The sequence below is a fragment of the Caloenas nicobarica genome, chromosome 2 (genome assembly GCF_036013445.1).
Source record: "Caloenas nicobarica isolate bCalNic1 chromosome 2, bCalNic1.hap1, whole genome shotgun sequence".
Lineage (NCBI taxonomy): Eukaryota > Metazoa > Chordata > Aves > Columbiformes > Columbidae > Caloenas > Caloenas nicobarica.
The window spans coordinates 97977655-97996838 of record NC_088246.1 but is presented as its reverse complement, the minus strand read 5'-3'; the positions used below and the strand labels follow the sequence as shown (position 1 = coordinate 97996838).

Here is a 19184-nt window from a genome sequence, read left to right as displayed (position 1 = left end):
TGTTACGTTGTTTATGTGTAAGAACCACAAAGGTGATTTTAAATCATTGTGGGGCTTATTGCATGTTTGTGCTCTGGCACCGAAAATTCAAGATGAAATATAATTGTTTTGAGTTTCTTCTCAACAAAGGGCCATTATTTGTAGATTGTAAGTGAAACAAGACTTGAACGCTGGAGGAAGATGTAATGTCAGCTTTTAGTGTTTAAGGTTATTAAGTAGTTAAGGTTATTAAGTTTTTTATTGTTGTTTTGTTTGTTTTGGTGGGGTTTTTTAATGACTGCTTTCTAGGGAATACAGATTGGAACTGCACAAAGCTGACCGGGGTAAAGTAGTAGAGCAAGCAGGCTGCAAAGAAAAATGACAAATAATTATCATGACTAATACAGAAAAGTTCAGTGCAAAAACGGGCACCAGAGTATTTGCATGGTGCAGTGAAAGACAACTGTGATATATAAATAGACAAGGACCATAAATATTGAATTTCACCTTGTATTTTAAAGTTTAATAGACTCACCTAAATATCAAAACCTGTAGTGTTCTGCGGACCACTGCGGAGTTGACATCTGCAGTAGTATCTAAAGAGGGATAGGAAAAAAAAAAAAAGCCCCACCACACCAGGACAGCTCCCAAACTGTAGCCTGGAAAACTGTGAGGACTTCTCCATGCAGTTCTCTAGCTCTCTCAGCTAATTATAGTGCTTTACACCGAGCCGCTCTTGAGATAAGTGCAACTGTTTTCTTCCCTCGCACCGGTGAGTTATACTCCAGGGCTTAAATAAACATCCCCCAGCGCAATCAGCGCAGGAGGCAGAACGAGCAGCACCAAACGCTGCTTGCAGACCATTGTGTAAACACCGGGTGGCTTTTCTTCCCAAACAATGCAATAGCCCGTCAGCACGTCGCATAGAAGGAACCTGCTTGTAAATAGTGGCTAAAAGTATCATTATATCCAGGCAGCGATGGGATAGCAGGAGGAATAAAGGAGCGTTTCTGTAACAGAAACCCAATGGGTAAGTTATTGATATTCCCAGAAAGAAGAAGGTATTAGCGTCTCAGGTGAAGAAAGAGTAGGCACTTTCTTACCCCCCAAAAAATCAATACAGCATTCAAACCCGATTATTAACGTCATTTGATTCCCGTTCTTTATACCTTTCTCCCGGCTACAGATACTCAGCTGTCAGGGTAATTTGCATGTACTGTATCTGATCGCTTTTATTTGCAAACACTCTAAAGCGCCATAAAACGCCGCTCGTTGCAGTCTAACTCAATCCGAAACTAGTATTTTCATCTGTAAATTAAAGCAATTACGCAGCAGATATTATATTATGTGTACTGTGGTCTCCAGATAGTCATCAATCACCCTCAATCGAGCTGTCAGTGTGGGCAGATTCGTTTCTGGGAGGCAGTCTTCCAGCTGGGGAGAAGAAGAGAACATCATCATTAATTAGAGTGTGACCCTGGGGCTATTCACATGTCTGAACCCAGGAATCTCTCTGAGCAAGTCTGCACACCACGGAGCAGCCTTCAACTGCACCAGCAACCGACCTTCAGCCTCGGAGCTCACTCCTCCGCTTCCTCCACCCGCTCGGCGGCTGTCTGTCCGTCCTGCCCCAGAGGTAGCCGGCCGCCGGGGAGAGACGCTGGGGCTGCCGGCCGGCAGAGGTGGCCGAAGGGCCGGCCAGCAGCCCCAACGTCTCTCCCCGACGGCCGCTGCCTCCGGGAGGCAGCACGGAGCCAGCCCCCTCCAAGGGTGACTCATAGAGGGGAAGCTGACTGCAGCCGGGGGGGTCCCAGCCCCAAGAGGGTGAGGAGGCTGATGGCAGCGGTGGGTTGGGTTGTAGAGAAGGGGATGATGGAGACGAGACTCTTTCCCAGGCCCTCCTTCGCTCGGGCAACCCGCCGTAGCTCCGGGGAACAACCTAATCACCGAGAAAGAGATGTTTGCTCTCGCGTGAGACATAGCGCTTGGCACATTTGAGTTGCACCCTATCTCCCTAATTCTCCTCCAACACTCCGCTTTTACTCCCCACCCCAGCTGTGTGCACCTCAGGCTGGATACTGCCCTCCGCCCCGCGAAAGGCTGGCTTTTCCAGCGGAGGTTTGCGATGGGATCAAAGTCGTTTTAACGTGAAAAGTCACGTCCTTTCAATCATTCCCCGGAATACGCTTGTAGGGATTTCTACCTGTAATCACACGTCTGGAATAAAAGCTGAGAAGAAAAGCAGGATTGCATGTCATGTGCTTTATTGTCAGCGTTAGTGCTAATTTTAACTGTTGATTAAATCTTAAATGAAGACTCAGTCGTGTGTCCCTTCATATGTCTAGTTTGTAATTGAGACTAATTATTAGTGTGGGGTGGGAAGAACCAGCTGCTCATTAATTAATTTCTAATTAAAAGTGCTTACCAGCCCTTCAGTGACGAAGGAGGGTGGGGGAAATCTTAGCTGATACAACATTGATCCTTCAGATTAAAACCATTCATTTCCTTCCCTTCCCCGCAGAAATATAAAGAAATGTTGCAAGGGGGTGTAGCTGCTGCCGGAGAGCTTTCCAAACTTTCACTCCTGTTAGGCAGGTTGAGAGAGATGCTTGGAGAGTCCTTTTTCCACACCAGGGGAAAGGTTCCCGAAAATGAATGTTAAACTTACAGGCAGGTTAATTTGAATAGATTTTGTGTGACGTCAGAAGCTCGGCTCTTTTAAAACGGCGTGCTTCTGAAGTGATGTATTTGTATCACTTCCCCCCCGCCCTTTATTTTTCCGTGGGGGCAAAGTATGTATTTCTGCCGTCACGTTTGCCAGCCTTAGAGCCCACATGTAACAACTGCTTCTGTTCCGTAGCTCCAGGAGGGAAGGTGCTGAAATCACTATACCCTTTTTTTCCCTTCGGTTAAAAAAAATTTTAAAAAAGTTTAAGATTTCATGTAAATAAATTAAATGTGGTTTTCTGCTTCGTCCTATAAGCATCTAGGGACCTGTGGTTACCAATCAATTGGTACAATAGAGCAGAGCCAGACTGCAATAGCGTGCAGATCAGACGTCTCGCCTTGTTTCTAGATAACTGGGAGCCTCTGTACCATGTCATATCCTCAGTTTGGCTACCCTTACTCCTCTGCACCCCAGGTAAGACTTTTCGCCTACCAACGTTAATTGATTGAATTTCAGTCCGTATTGATTACTTCCGTCCAGGGCTAAGAGGGGCAGCGATCCTTTTCTAGCATGCGGGAGTGGGAAATCGGCTGCTCGCTCCGCATCTTTCGAAGATGCTCAAGTTATATTTCGCGCACATATTTTAAAATGGGAAGGAACACGCGGGATTTAGAGGGTTTGATGATGATACTGATGAGTAGGGAAGGATTACAGAGATGCGGGAGGTGAGAAGGAGAGCGAGAGTTCCCCCACCCCCTCTCTCCCCCGAGCGCTGCTTTTTTTCCCCCCTTTCCCGATTAAATTCACAGTTTACCAATTAAACACGAAAGTACTGAGGTCCGAACCGCAGAAACATAATGGGATATTCTAAATCAGCAGGTTAATAACAGATGCGTGCGTGGCTGCTACAAATCTGCAGTCAAAATAAATATGCATGAGTGATTTAGAAAAAAGGTTTAAAAACGCAGATGGGAAGCATTGTGCTGCAAGAGGAGAAAAACGATGTAAAGCCAGTCTTGTGAGACCACACCAGAAAAGTTAGGTTTTCAATGTAAAGGGTTGGCACAACGTATTACAGAGGATTAAACGCCCATAGTCACAGGGCGTTTGTTTGATGTTGTGATTTTTAAAAAAAACCTGATAAAATACTTGCACCTCAGCATTTCTCTAGAGCGTTTTTACCCCTACTGAGGTAAAGTACGGAAGGGGAGGGAGGGGGGCAACACCGTAAAGCTGTGACCTGATTAAAAAAGTGAAAAAAAAAAAAAAAAAAAGAAGAAACAACCCAAACTCGGTTATAGATTGGGAAGTTTCCCTCCTCCGCCCTCAGCGCCGCTCTCTTTCCCTCCAGTTCCTGATGAGCACCAACTCCCTGACGACCTGCTGCGAGTCCAGCGGCCGGACACTGGCCGAGACGGGGGCGGCCGCCTCCGCGCAGACCCCCGTGTACTGCCCGGTGTACGAGAGCCGCCTGCTCGCCACCGCCCGACACGAGCTCAATTCCGCCGCCGCCCTGGGGGTCTACGGTGGCCCCTACGCCGGGCCCCAGGGCTATGGAAACTACGTGACCTACGGCACCGAGGCTCCCGCCTTCTACTCCTTGGTAAGCCTCTCCGCCGCCGCGGGGGATCCTCCCGTCCCCGCCTCCGCGCTGCTCCGCGCCGCGCTCCCCGCCGCGGGCTGTGGCCGGTCGGCAGGTCGCCTCCGCGGCTTGGGCAGCCCCCGGCGCTGCTTCCCCGCCGCCGAGCCGAGCCGCACGCCGCTCCCCTGAGCCTGCCCGCTTTTGGCGACAGGCGCGGAGCCGCGGCGCGTCCAGCTCCGCCGTCATTAAATATTCAAGCCCGGCGTGGTTCTCACGGTAACGCAATTGAAAGTCGCGCCTGACGAGGTGGCGGCCGAGGGCCTGGCCAGGCCGGTAGCTTGGGGCGGCCCAGACCCCGGCTCGTAAAAAATGATACGGGCTCTTCCCAGCCAGCCTTTTTTTTTTTTTTTTTCCTGGCACCGTAACAGCGCTTAATGTCTCTATTGATCTCGCTGGCCGCCGCGGCCGAGGGGCCTCCGGGAAGGTCCGGCGCGCCCCCCGTCCCCCCCGCGAAACCTGGGGGGGGGTCGGGGCGGGAGGCCGAGCTCTCCCGGCGGTGGGGGCGGCGGGGGCTGAGGGCGGCGGCGCGGTGTCTTTTGCAGAACAGTTTGGAGGCGAAGGACGGGAGCGGGTCTGCGCATGCGGGCATCGCCCCGGCAGCTGCCTACTACCCCTACGATCACACACTCAGCCAGTACCAGTACGACAGGTAAGAGCGCACACCCCCTCCGGCCCCGCTCGCCGGCCCCACAGCCGCGATCCCCACCCCTTCCCGCCCGCCCCGCTGCGGGGCTGAGGCGCGGACCTGCCTCCCCGCCGCCCAGCATCTCCCTCCCGGCCCCAGTAATGCCGCCTCTCCCTCCCCACCGACACGTCCCCCTCCAGCACGGAGACCGGCACGGGGTCCTCTGGCCCCCAGACAGGCGGCGGGGGGACCGATGCCTCTCCACGGGGGCGGTAAATTATCTTTTCCCGCGCAGAGTCAGGCTTAGGCACCCGGGCATCTCTGGTATGTTTATTAGTTTTAAACGAGTGCAAAACCACTTACACACCGTTTCAAGCTTTGAGGCCCATTGGGCGCTGATGACCTTTCCTGAAGGATGTGCATTAAATATTCAGTTGTAGCCCAGTGTCATCTGCGTTAGGTTTCTACAATTTCAGGAACAAAAGGGTAGGAGAGATTACTAACAAAAGGAGTAAGAGGAAATATATTTCTATTAACGGTTACACCCTGGGGTCACTCAGATGTATTCTGTTTGGGGAGGACTGATCCAACAATTTCTGTGCGTTTGCAAGGTGCTAGGATTTCCCCCGCTGCCTGAAACGTTGACTTTGGCTTTACCACGAATAAAGGCCTGTGGTTTCTTGCCCCTTTCTGCCACCACCGCCACAGCACAGTGGGGATTTTCATTGCCTGGCACTGCTGCTAGATGAACGAGCCCTTCACCCTTGCTTCTTCCTGGGCCTGAATTCTCGAGGCAGGTCACCCTCTTAAAGCTGATCTGTCCTTGCCCATCTCCCTCCTTCCTGGTCCAGCCACCCCCACACCCCGGGGGGGTTCCACATGCAAGCAGCCGGGCCTGGGGCCCTGGGATCCCACACTGGACAGGCCCGCGGGGGGTGAGGATGCCTTGTCACTCTGCAGATGCTCTCCTGTACCCGCAGATACGGCTCGATGGATGGGGGGACACGGAGGAAAAACGCCACCCGGGAGACGACCAGCACACTGAAGGCCTGGCTGCAGGAGCACCGCAAGAACCCCTACCCCACCAAGGGTGAGAAGATCATGTTGGCCATCATCACCAAGATGACCCTCACCCAGGTCTCCACTTGGTTTGCCAACGCCCGCCGGCGGCTCAAGAAGGAGAACAAGATGACCTGGCCTCCGCGGAACAAGTGCTCAGACGAGAAGCGGCCCTACGAGGAAGAGGAGGAGGAGGAGGAAGAGGGTTCGCAGGAAGAGGCGATGAAGAGCGGGAAAGCCGAGGGTACCCTGCTAAAAACAGGCACTTAGCGGTTCGGCCGCCAGCTCGCCCCCGGGGCCGGCCTCGCCCGTGGGGGCGGCCGCGGGCCTCCCTCGTGGGGGTGGCCGCGGGGGAGCGCGGCGCCGCCAGTGACCGTGTGTCTTCTTTTTGCTGTCCCTTCCCCCGCCCCCACCCCGCAGAGCCCACGGGCAAGGAGGAGAAGGAGCTGGAGCTCAGCGACCTGGAGGACTTGGACGCCGCCGAGTCGGAAAGCTCGGAGTGCGAGCTGAGGCGGCCCTTCCCGCACCCGCTGCCGCTCCCGCACCCGGGCGGCAGCCACCCGCCGCGGGCCGCCGAGCCCCCCGCCAAGATGCTGCCGCCGGCCGCTGACGGGGAGGACGAGGAAGAGGAGGAGGCGGCGGCGGAGCGGGCGCGGAGCTGCCTGAAGGCGGCGGCGGCGGAGTGCGGCCCCGACCTGCTCGGCGCCCGGCAGCGCGGCTGCGAGTCCAAAATGTGCTTCCAGCAAGGGCAGCAGCTGCTGGAGGCGAAGCCCAGGATTTGGTCCCTGGCGCACACCGCCACCTCCCTCAACCAGGCCGAGTACCCCTCTTGCATGCTGAAACGGCAGGGGGGCTCGGCAGCCGCCGCCGTCTCTGCCCCTGTCAGCGTCATCGACAGGCACCAAGATTCGCCGGTCACCAACCTCAGGAACTGGGTGGACGGGGTGTTTCACGACCCCCTGTTCAGGCACAGTACTTTGAACCAAGCCCTGAGCAACACGACAGTTTCCTGGGCTACCACCAAAGGAGCCATTCTGGAAACGGGCGCCTTGGGACGCGCGGTGGGGAACGGCGCCAACGTGCTCAAGGGGCAGCTCTCAAACTTGGCCCACCATGACTCAAACAAAGAGTTTCTGGCGTTTCCCAAATCAGGAAGCAAAATGTTTTGTTCCTAACAGGCCCGCCGAGGGGCGAAGGACTTTCTAATGCTTGAAGAGTCAGCTACACTGAAAAGAGACTTGCGAGAGTTTAAATTTAAATATAAAACTTTTTGGTTTGTTTTGTTTTTAAACAACAGAAACGAGGATTTAAAGTTCCTTTTGCTCAGTTTAACGGACAGACTTTCCTCATTGCTGTTCTGAAGAATTTCTCCTGGCTGCGACTTTAAGGGATCAATGTCGTGAAAGTTATTTAATTCCATGTCCAAAAGCACGTACTATAGCGTAGACCTACTTAAAAAGTTTACATTCGGAAGTTTACAAACGGAAAATTTTAGTTCAGATTTAATTTAAGGCATGCCGAGATTAGTTATAAAGACTTTTTGAGAGTTTTTGCTCCTGATTTCCTTGATAGCATATAATTCACAAACAGCACTTCTACTAAGTTTACACCTACTGCACAAATTTATCTTGACAAAAAAAAAAAAAAAAAGAGACTATGTTAAAAGGTATGTTCACTCCAATAAATTGTCTGTTTCAGAGATAACACAAGTGGTGGCGTTTTGCGTTGTGCAACAAACATCTCTTAAGTTTCAAAATTGTCCCCTTGAAGCCAGTCCCGGTAATTCCAAGGACTGTCAACAGGCTGCTGGGAGAGGGGGAAAGCGGCTCAGCGGAGCCCTGCCGTGGGAGGATGGATCCGCGGGAAGGATTCTGGGCTGCTTTCCGCGCTTTCCCTTACCCCCGCGGCTCAGCCCCGCGCCCAGCCAGCCGCCCGGGCCGGCGGGGGCGAGAGGCAACGGGACCGGCGGGGCGGGGGCGGCAGGGGAGGCGCTGGCTGCCCCCTGAGGCGAGGCGGGGCGGGAGCAGCGCTTCCCCCCAACCCCCGAGCCGCGGGCGGGCGGGGGTCGGCCCCAAAGGGCCGGGCTCGGCCGCGGCGTCGCCTCCGCCGTGCGTGGAGCAATTGATTCACATGGAAAATTTGATCTTTTAGAAAACCGTTTTAGCTTTCCAGCTCCTCTGTCAGTATGGAGAATCGCTGATCTTCCATGAATATTTCAGCACTTCAGGACAGATGCTTTACCGTTTTGACATTAAATAGAGTGCAGCCAACAAAAAGAGAGAGGGAGGAAGAGAGGGAGCGCTCTCGACGTGTGATTCAGAAGCACTCGCAGCCAATTTACCACTTAGATAACAGGCATTTAAAAGATTTCTTTTCCTTCCCCGGAACGGGAACAAACTTTACTGATCCCTGGACAGGGAGAGGGAGAACTGCTGGAAAACAGACTGCGAGGCAGTAACAGACTCCGGCTTATCCAGACCGGCCTAAACCCCTAAGCTGCTGCATCGGGCGCTGGAGCGGGAAGCCAAAGGGCCCGAAGGACCAAGCTGACACCGGACTAGCAGAGGAGCCTTTCTTGCCTCGCAGCCTCTTCGTCCATCCCAATCCTGCGGCTCCCCGCCAGCGCCGGCTCCCCGCCAGCGCCACCTCCCCCCCCCCCAGTAAACAAATAAACAAGAATACGATGCAGGAGATACATATTTATGTATATAAATATAGAAAGGCAACGACCAAGCAACTGAGACATCATCATCCAGCCAAAATATAACATACTCCAGCCCACAAAGTTTCTAGCGAGACCTGTTAGTGCAAGGACTGAATAAAGGAATCCGGGTGCGGAGATCAGATCAAGCCCTTCCCCTCTCTGCGAGCAGCCGTAATTGGATTGTATCCAGTCATATTCCCTGTCATTGTATTGACTTTCGCTCTCTTGGATGATATTATCGAGATCACTGAACCCCTCTGCTGATCTGGCTGTCAAAAGGCTCAGACAGGAGCCCCCGGCCTGGAAAACGTGCATCAGCCAAGATAATTTGAAGTGAAATTTTCATTTTGACAGTAAACCCCTCAATTTCTAAAGGCTCTGCACCCGGAGAGCTCGGTGGCAGGGGGAGGCTTTACAGAAAGCCCACGTCTTAAACTGAAAAGGGCAAAAGAACTCGAATTAGTTGTAATAGATGAAAGGGCAAAAATAAAGAGTCAAGGGTACTTGACAGTAATAGCGAAAGTGGAGTCTCCGGGGAGCCACGATCTCAGCTAAAGGCTGGGCCGGCAGGAATTTTAATGCAGCCGGGGCGGCCGGAGAGCTTTGCCTCTGAAACCCTTTAGACAAAGCAAATTATTTTCAGCCAAACTAAGGAGGTGGGGATGAAGGAGACAAGAAACAGGGAAGGGAGGAAAGGCGACTGTTCAGGCTGTCCTCAAACCACTGGCAGCGGCAAGCGGGATGATGGCGGCGGCGGGGGGTGGATCCCGCTGCCTGCTGCGATGGGAATTTTAAAGTCCGGAGGTTTGTGTGCGCAAGCCTCTCTGTGTGTGCAGGGTGACACCGGGTCTCCCGGTGGGCTTCAGCTTCCGTGCGACAGAGGCTCGGTGGGGTAGGAGGGGACTTCAATCTTGCTGCCAACACAGCGACAGCCGAGTGTGTGTCTGTGAGACTGCGTGTGTGCGTGTGTGTAAGGAGAGGGCTCCTCCGCTGAGCAGCCAAAAATCCCCCTCAGCCTTCACAGTGCCCTGAGCTCTGCGGAGCGCCGGGCGGGCGTGTGGCCGGTGACACCGCAGGCGGTCACAGATCGTTACTGACCGGCGCTGGCGCTGCCGGTAACGCAGTTTGGTCAGCTCGTCATTCGGGTGGCAGCTCCTTCCCCCTCCTCTCAGCACTCAAAAGGAAGGTGATAACACAGTGGGCAAAACACAGGCGCACTGAAATTTCATAAGCCGAAAAAAAAAAAAAAGAAAAGCGGATTAATCCTTTATCCATTCGCTTTAGTGTCACTGTCGTTATAAAACAAGTTTGAGTGAGTTTATGCCTCTTAGATCACAAGAACAGATCCCTCCGAACGGCGGGACTGGCCGTGGATCAGGTCTGGTCGGTACGCGCGTGTCTGTATGCGCTCACATACCTCAAAACATCACCTATCCTGAGATGAGACTGTGTAAACTATGGGGGTGGGAAAATAGTTTCTTCCTTTGGCACACGAACCTTATCTCTAGATCAGCCGTCAAATGCAGTGGTCTTTCAAAAAGATTTGGTTTGCTTTTAAAATATATATATATATATAAAATTTTAAAATATGAAAAAAGCGTGAGAAATTAATTTTGCCATTTGATTCAATGACACGTCAAAGATCAGGTTCAACTGCTTTAGAGGAGGTTACGGGTCTGAAAGGGAAACCGTGCAGCTCGCATAGTTGCACAAAGCAGAAATATAAAGGCAGACTGTGAAAGAAAGAGAGGACTGGGAAAAAAAATCATAAGAGAAACGGCTTGAAACTGAGAGACTCTAAATCATTCAACCATGGCAAATTCAAACACACAAAGGAGGGGATGCTAAATTAACAGTGCTTTTTACATAGAGCCCAAATAAAACTGTAATCAGCGACGCGTTACTTTTCATTAAGCGAGTTTGACAGCAGCATATTCAGCCTCGACAAGGGAACAGGAGCGAAGAAATATACGGCTCTCCCAGCCCGAGTCATAAGATAATTCCTTAAGCTCCATTAACAACTCTTAGCCGCAGGAAATGGGCTCCCTGAAAACATCTCCAAATCTAAAAGCTTTATCGACCTCTCAAACCTCTGCTGATGGTTCTATTTTTTAAAAAAAACTTAGAGGCAAGACGTCCAGCAAGGTAATAGACTTTGACACAACACCTTCTTAACTAGAGAGAGAGAGGCAGGGAAAACGAGACCTTAAATGATATTTAAAAGGCAGCCAATTAAGATTTAAAATGATTGTCTCCTGAGATTATGCATGCGATTTATGTCATCTACTTTTTTTTCCCAGGCATGCATACAAAATTGCGATGGGGCATATTGCCTGTTCCTTTAACAATAATAATGATGATGATGATGATGATCATCATCATCATCACATTATTATTCTTAATAGAAGAAACAATAATAATTACCAATCTGTAACTATCTCACATAATTGTAAATGCTAATTTAGGAAAGAGCTGGTGTTTAGGTAACCTGATTACAGAGCACCTTGCAACAGCCAGCTTCTTTATAAGGTGTCTAATTAAAAGACAGATAAAATGATACACACATTTTCTGTTAATATTTAAGATCACATTTCTTTTTATCCTGAGTTAATCTTTGACAACTAAAGTCATTCAATCAGTTCATAGTCAAAGAACCTAGTGTAGCAGGTCCTTCCCATCAGCCACATGAAGTGAGATGTCCAAGAAGACTTTGTGTTGGCAAGACATTGAACATCACATATTTTAAAGATATAATTGTTCAGAAGGAGGCTCTGACTTACTACAGTATTTTTGAGATACTCTTACCTTTTCCATTTAAATCTGACCTTCAAATAATACGAAGGCTTGAGTGTGCGAAAGTGTATTCAGTTAAATGCCAAGAAAAGAGTTAATGCTCTCATTGTACCATTTCATGCAGAAATCCTGGAAAATGCAAGAAAGGATTATAACTGGCTGATTTTGTGAGTGATCAGAAACTGTTCCAAGGAGTGTAGCTTGTAGATGAATGGGGAGGAAAAGGATAATTCAGACACCTCTCTGTTTTGGTCAAAGTGTTTAGGCCTCTGCTTAGATGAAGTTAGTGTTGGCTACAAAGCAATGACCTTGGGTCTGAGTCCCATGTCTCCAGAGGTTTGTGCATGTACCTTTGTACATGAAAAAGTGAAGAATGGAGAGATGTTAATGGTCAAAATATGCATTTTTATTTGCCTGATTACAAAAGTGTAATAATTGTGCTTCCCTTAAAAGAGGAAGCTATTTTTAATGGAATAGCTGATGGCCAAAACACAGATCCTGGAACTGTGACATCTGGTACCAATTCCCTCTTTGTCTGAGGATATTTTAATTCACTTTTACTCTCAAAGACGCTGTGAGGTGCTTAGGACTTGTAGGAAGGTTTCTCTTCATACTCCTTGTGAAATTGCATCACTGCAGAAAATAATTCCAGATTTTTAGGCCCCCCCAAAAAGCAGTTTTAATATACATACCAACTACATATGTCTGCAGTCATTTAATACACAAGCCATCAGTCTCCCATACCATATGACTGTATAGCAAAACTGTAATTTGGCTGAGAACTTGAGGATACATTGAACACAGTCTGAAGAACCAAAGGAAGAGGAAATGCCTGGGAGCGATTCAAAAGCAAAATATGATAATTGCTTCCCAGTGTGTCCCCCGCCTCCCAACCCACATTGAAAAATGGAACTGGGTTCAGGGAAGAAAGAAAGAAGCCTCCATGCAACCTAGAGGGAATGTGTATATTCGAGCCACCACTGGTATCATGCTTTCCAAAGTGGGGAATGTGGTCTGGGCAGCAGAATTGCAATTGACCTACTTATAAGGCTTAAGAGCTATTTCTTGTCCATCCCAATTTAAGAAGAGCATGAAAATGAAGGAAATATCTGTAAGGAAATTGTTCTCCTACTGTTCTTTTTCTTCTGACACAAATACATGAAAAAGTTCTTTTTCTCAGTGATTTCGCTGGACAAAAATGAGGGCATAAAGATAATTTAGTTCTCAATTTTACTTCTACTTACCTCTTCTCCAAATCAGCATGACATTTAAATTTTAAAATGGATGGGTTTCTGTTGCAATTTGTGGGTATTTTGTCTGTAGTTTCCATGGAATAATAATCAAGACATTTTAGAACACCTAAGAAATCCTTTCTGAAATACTGCCAAGGATGATGATGGAGGTGAAACGAAACTCAGGAAACACCCCTCTCTAACATTAGTTTATATGATGCCCATAGAATGTCAAAAATCAAACAATTAAGAGAAAAATTGTACTTGAGATCTCATTATATACTTTCCTCCATGTATTCTGTTATGGAACAGGATTAATTTCTGTGAACTTAAAACACGTGTTAGAAAATGGAACAAAGGTGAATAACCTATGCTTTAGCTATGTCCTTACGATGGGAGACGTGTTATCTCAAAGTCTGATGAGTCTTCTAAAGCTTTGTCCTTTCTCATATCAATACAGGGTTTCAGGGGTTTGTAATAATCTAACAAGTTATTCATTATAAATTCTGTTGTTCTCAATCTGAAGGTGCTCAGCTAACTAACAGGGTTCGCCATATTAGTATTTTTGCTGGAGAGAAAATTATTGGAAAGGTAGGATAGTGCCCAGGGAAAATGATTAAAACTTCCAAGGTAGAAATGGCCATGAAATCAGTAAAGGACAGAGTGCTTGGGAATCCTTTGTGAACAGGGGTCTTCCTTCTTTCTTCCTGGAAACAGGAAAAATAACCAGCCAGGTCCTTACAGAAGGTATATGTAACATGGCATAATGTTTTCGCTTCTCATCTGGTTAAGTTACAGCACACAAACAAGGGTGCTGTATGTGACAGTGATGTCAGCAAGCCTTGATGACATCAGTTGTTGGTAGCCATGTGAATGGAATATTTTAATTTTGAGGCTTGATGCCATTAGGTCACCCTCTTTCTAAACACACCATTGTCTTCTCACCGACCTTGTGACACAAATGATTGACAGCATATTAAGCACAGGAGGTAGAAGCTGGGAGCCATTGCTGTCACTGCAAGTAAAGGTGACAGATAACTTTTGGTCCAATGTCACATCTATGATCAAGTACAGATATATTTTTTTTTCCAGTCTTATTTTCCAGTCTTATTTGCCACAAAGTCTGGTGCACACAACGTAATTCCTTGGCTATGGCCTTCACAGAGAAACAAGCAATAACCTTCTCACCCAGAGGAGCAACCTCATAATCTTGCAGGTAAATGTGAACCAGATCTGAACCAACCTGGATAGTCATGTAATCAGTTTACCGTGGGTTTGGCACACACTAGCTGAAATAAACAATTACTAAAAAAAGAAGATATCCATGTTTGTTTTACTGATGCTATGTCAAATGAGGAAGTCCCATCATGACAGAAGACTCATCAGAGAAAAAGGAGCAGAGGATGGGAGGTCTTTGTGATAGGAATTGAAGCTCTATATAAAATCCATGCCAGTACTGATTACTGCCTTCATTTACACCAGATTTAGTCGGCTATAACTCAGATTAACTTTGTTGGAGCTTCTCCGTATTTATGATATCGAATCATACAGCAGGAAGGATCCCTGTGGGTGAAGCAGACTTGGGTAAAACCCCCCACTGACCCAGCTCCTGCATGTAAACCTGGGGGTTAGCAACACTCACAAAGTACTTGAAGGAAACTTGAAGGAATCCTGTGCTATGTAACTGGTTTAGATTAAGGATTTTAGGCATATAAATGGAATGCTTTGCTGAAGCAGGCAAGTTCAAGCTATGTTACTCCTGTATTAAATTGAAGCACATGGAATCAACAAATGTGGAGGCCAGAAGTCAGATTCACAAACTTATTGCCAGATTTGCCTTCAAACATTTCCACTAAGCCTCTCTTCTCTGACAGTAACGTAGCAGAGAGAAACATCAAGAGATTTCTCTTCACCTTCCCATCTGGAAGAATTCAAAGCTGCTGTTGGTTGGAAAGAAGGACATGTGCTCTTCTCCCAGCTGCTGCTACACAACCTAGTCAGTAAAAAGTCTTCAGGTACAACTATTCTCTTGCTATGTATGAAGCTTTGCTGCTGCTCTTCCTTTGCTTGAATTTTTCTTTTCCAGGAGAAATGATGAAAGAAAAAGAAATATCAAGTAGGAAGAAATGTCCTTCACTTGAACCAGGAGTTGCAGATGCAAGCTCCTGCCTACCACCATGGACAGGAGGCATTGCCAGTACCAGGCTGAATTCTGCAATTACAAGCAACCATGTAATACAAGGTAGCCTGGAAACATCCACAGCACCTCCATTCTACGCATTTTGTGAAATAAAAGATTGCCAAAGACCATAAGTAAGACTTTGTAAATAAAATGAAGAACCTAAAGAACTCAAATTATAATGGACTACAAAAACCCCTGGGAGATAGTGCCAGTTTTGCAAGCTCACTGAAGAGTAAGGAATTTGATCCTAAGAAAATGCTCAGGTAGTTCTGAGAAATGAACCTTATTTCACAATAAAAGCAAAAGAAAAGCAAACGAACACCAAATCCTGACCCCAAATTAACAACAAGATGCGCAAATCTAGCCTGAATTTTCCGCTAGCACACAATATCCCATATTTTCCTGTTGTGAATCTCTGCCACCAAAAAAAAAAACAAGGTGAAAAGCATGCAAGCACACAAACAAGAAAGAAACTGAGTTACACATCAAGCAAAAAGAATTTCCTACTTGCTGGAAGTGACTGATAGAAGTCTAAGAGAATGGGGTTACACACATATAGTATGAGTAGAGCAAACACAAGCATGGTAAATAAATAATGCTGCAGTCTCTTGAGACATGACCATCATTGCTTCCTGCAAACACTAAATTCCAGCTTTTGGAAAGGTTTTAATTAGCTATGTATATACGATTCCTATGCTATCAATCTCCAATTAATAACAACCAAACAAATAGGCTTGACATGGTATGTTCACAGCAGTACCATAAAGCTAATATACAGCTGCTACTAATTCAAAACTGTAGTTCCTTAATCCTGAAGAGCACCAGTGGGCCAACTGTATCACTGGCCATGCCCAGTTTTTAATCCAGGCAAACTGTATTGTAATATCAGTGTGGAAACCTAAGTCATAGTTCATGGGGAAATCAGTTTATTTACTCACTGTCCTCTCTGATCAGCCTCCCATCAGGATTGTTTAGGCCGAATTTGAGCCTGGTGCTCTGCCTTACAGAACTGATCTCCCAGCTGACTATACCTGAGGCAATATTCAAACTCTTCACAACCAAATACTCCCAAGCTTTTCACAACGTAACTTCAGACTTTGACCCTGGACGCTGAGGAGGCTTGGTACTCCTGAGTGTGAGGGACCCACAGGGAGGGGACCATGCAGTGTGTCCTGAAGTCTACTCAGTCTAGCTCCCAGGACCGCTGGAGAAAGGATGCAGTCCATTCTTGACCAGCTGTGAGCAACTGCCCTAGTCCTTCTATCTCTAATCCCCATGGTAGGGCAGATAGAGACAGAGGGGATCAGGGACATTTTATTTTGTGATACATCACTTACAGGAGAGTGGTGAAATGCAATTTTCTGTTCACTAAGAGTGTGTTCACAAATTTGATACAAAATCAGCTGAGCACAGGAAGAAATTCTGCAGATCAGGAAATAACATCAGCTGCTTGTCTCCCAGTGAGTGTGAGGCTATGCATAATAGAGAGCCACAGAGGTACAGATTAAGGATTCCTACAAAGATAGCTGCAGAGATTCCTCTTTTGGGCATACCTCATTTCAGCTGGTATGCCCCTGGGATTGTTATTTTTAAGCAGTTGGGACTCTAGGTGGCCAGGAGAATGCAATGGGAAGTACCATTACAAGACCTTGCTTGATTGCTGCTGTCACAGAGGTAGCTAACTACTAGACAGATAGCTCTACAAATAGGACAATGTTAAAATGAGGATGTAATGAAGTGTTTTATTTTCATTCCAGTGCTTTTAACTGCTATAACTTCTTCAGACATTGAGATGTAAGGAGACAAGGTTCTCAGCCTTCATCTTGACTTCTCCTGATTAATGCTTTGGCAGAAGGAAGTAATATATTAATTGTTTGTGATCTGGAAAAGGATAAGTTCCTGACTTTGCATATGTTACCAAAACCCAGTCAGATAATGCTGTCTTACAGGCAGGCTTTGGCACAGCTCTCACCAGTGAGATTTCCTGAACTAAAGAAGGATGTGTGGCCATGATTATTGCATCCAGCTTCAAATAAAGGATACCTCCTTCTTCAAAGCTAGAGAAAACAGACTGAATCCACTCCACATGCAGATTCAAGCATGGGATAAAAGTGGAAGATACTTTAGTGTAGCATACCCCACATCACCAAATCTTTCTGTGGAAACAGTAAGGCCATTAGAGCCATAATTTAAGAAAGAAAGACTGAATAGGCTCAGTGACTGCACTCTGCACAGAGACAATATATGCTCTTAATCCGTAACACATTTTCTAACAGCTTCAGCAATGACAGGCTGCCACATGTTTTGGGGCTTTGGATTAAAGGCTAGGCAATTCTCTGAGAAATGGAATTAATCGCTTTTGACCATTTTTTTGACCATCTTCACTTCAGAGCTATATCTGCAGCATATTTCACTGTATGCTGCTGATGCACTGTAAAGTGGTTAAGCAGGTCCTTTATGCTTTTAGATCTGTGCCTTAGCACTTGCATAAATAATTCTCTGCAAAAACCTTTGTTCAGACTAGACTAGGGCATCCCTTCACTCCTTTGTCCCTCTGCAAGGTCCTGAAGACTCTAATTCAAGAAACTGGCAATCACGCAAACTGTATCTATATGAAATTTGCTTAAAAATTCCAGGAGTTCAATATTCTGTTCCTCTTGAATGCTTATTTATCTTGTCTGTTGTTCCTGTTTACCAAATCTTGGCCCTATTCTTTTGCACAGCATAGGAAGAAGTATGGATCACAGAAGCTGCTCTCTCTCGCAAGATGTGACCTGTCATACATATAATTTGTTTTGAAGAGCAAAGGAACTGAACTTGCTTAATGTGTGCATAAACGAATGCCAACCGCTATCTATACTGCTTAGTGCAATTTGCCACTATTGAAACTACCGGCTAGGAAAGATGAGCTAGTAATTCAGGATGGGATTGTTGTACACTGGAAAAGCTGCATGATAAATTGTGTGCGGTACTTCATGTAACCTTGGATGGGCTGGATGGATGAGCTGAGCCAATGGCATGAGATTCAACAAGGCCAAGTGCTGGGTCCTGCACTTGGGTCACCACAACCCCATTCAATGCTACAGGCCCAGGGAAGAATGGCTGGAAAGCTGCTTGGTGGAAAAGGACCTGGGAGTGTTGGTCAACAGCAGCTAAACATGAGCCAGCAGTGTGCCCAGGTGGCCAAAAAGGCCAACAGCATCCTGGCTTGTATCAGAACTAGTGTGGCTAGCAGGACCAGGGCAGTGGTTGTCCCCCTGTACTCGGCACTGGTGAGGCCACACCTCGAATCCTGTGTTCAGTTTTGAGCCCCTCACTACAAGAAAGACATTGAGGTGCTGGAGAGAGTCCAAAGAAGAGCAACGAAGCTGGTGAGAGGTCTGGAGCACAAGTCTGATGAGGAGCAGCTGAGGGAACTGGGGCTGTTTAGCCTGGAGAAAAGGAGGTTGGGGGGAGACCTTATTGCTGTCTACAACTGCCTGAAAGGAGTTTGTAGCATGGAGGGTTCATCTCTTCTCCTGAGTAGCAAGTGATAGGATGAGAAAAAATGGCCTCAAGTTGCACCAGAGGAGGTTTAGATTGGATATTAGGAAACATTTATTCATGGAAAAGGGTTGTGAAGCATTGGAACAGGCTGCCTAGGGAAGTGGTGGAGTCACGATCCCTGCAGTTGTTTAAAAGACTTGTAGATGTGGTGCTTAGGGACATGGTTTAGTGGTGGACTTGTCAGTGCTAGGTTAATGATTGGACTTGATGATCTTAAAGGTCTTTCCCAACCTAAATTACTCCATTATTCTATTCTATGATTCTAGTTCAAGCAATATCAATTTCTTGCTTACCACAATTATTTATATTGGTTATATGAGGAATAAAACACTTGCATAATCTCAGATATTTGAATGTACATACCTCTGTAAGTAGAAACAGAGGTTTTTCTGCTCAACATACTAAAGCTTCAGAATTTTTTCTCAATCTTTTAATGTAAATATTTGAGCTTGGTCCCTAACATGTACATGCCAGCAAAAACTAAATGAATATCAAGTTGTTAAGCCACACATTTTAACTGTGATAAAATTAAGTACATTTCATTTAATTTTAATAAATTTAAGTATGGCATAAGATAAAAACTATCTGTATACCTTAATATATATGGACAGACACATATATTTACAAAGCTTGCTTAAGTAGTCTTCTCATTTTCTTTCAAGGTCCCCAAAGGATTCAAATGACATATGGTAAGAATTCTTTTAAGGTAATCACATAAGAAATATTAAGCAGGCAGAAATACATGGTTGTTGAC

At 46.9% G+C, this 19184-nt stretch overlaps 1 protein-coding gene across 1 annotated transcript; it reads left to right on the top strand.

Annotated features, from left to right (window-relative positions):
* Positions 1-3009: 3009 nt before the first annotated feature.
* Positions 3010-7558, top strand: IRX4 (iroquois homeobox 4). The gene is made up of 5 exons (XM_065629496.1): positions 3010-3121; positions 3999-4250; positions 4832-4938; positions 5895-6217; positions 6394-7558. The coding sequence occupies exons 1-5, from the start codon at positions 3077-3079 to the stop codon at positions 7146-7148; spliced, it is 1482 nt and encodes a 493-aa protein (XP_065485568.1). The 5' UTR covers positions 3010-3076; the 3' UTR covers positions 7149-7558.
* Positions 7559-19184: the final 11626 nt, after the last annotated feature.

Coding starts and splice junctions, on each gene's coding strand:
- IRX4 (XM_065629496.1), top strand. CDS start 3,077: ATGTCATATCCTCAGTTTGGCTACCCTTACTCCTCTGCACCCCAG. Junction 4,251..4,831: donor CTCCCGCCTTCTACTCCTTG/GTAAGCCTCTCC, acceptor TGTCTTTTGCAG/AACAGTTTGGAGGCGAAGGA. Junction 4,939..5,894: donor AGCCAGTACCAGTACGACAG/GTAAGAGCGCAC, acceptor CTGTACCCGCAG/ATACGGCTCGATGGATGGGG.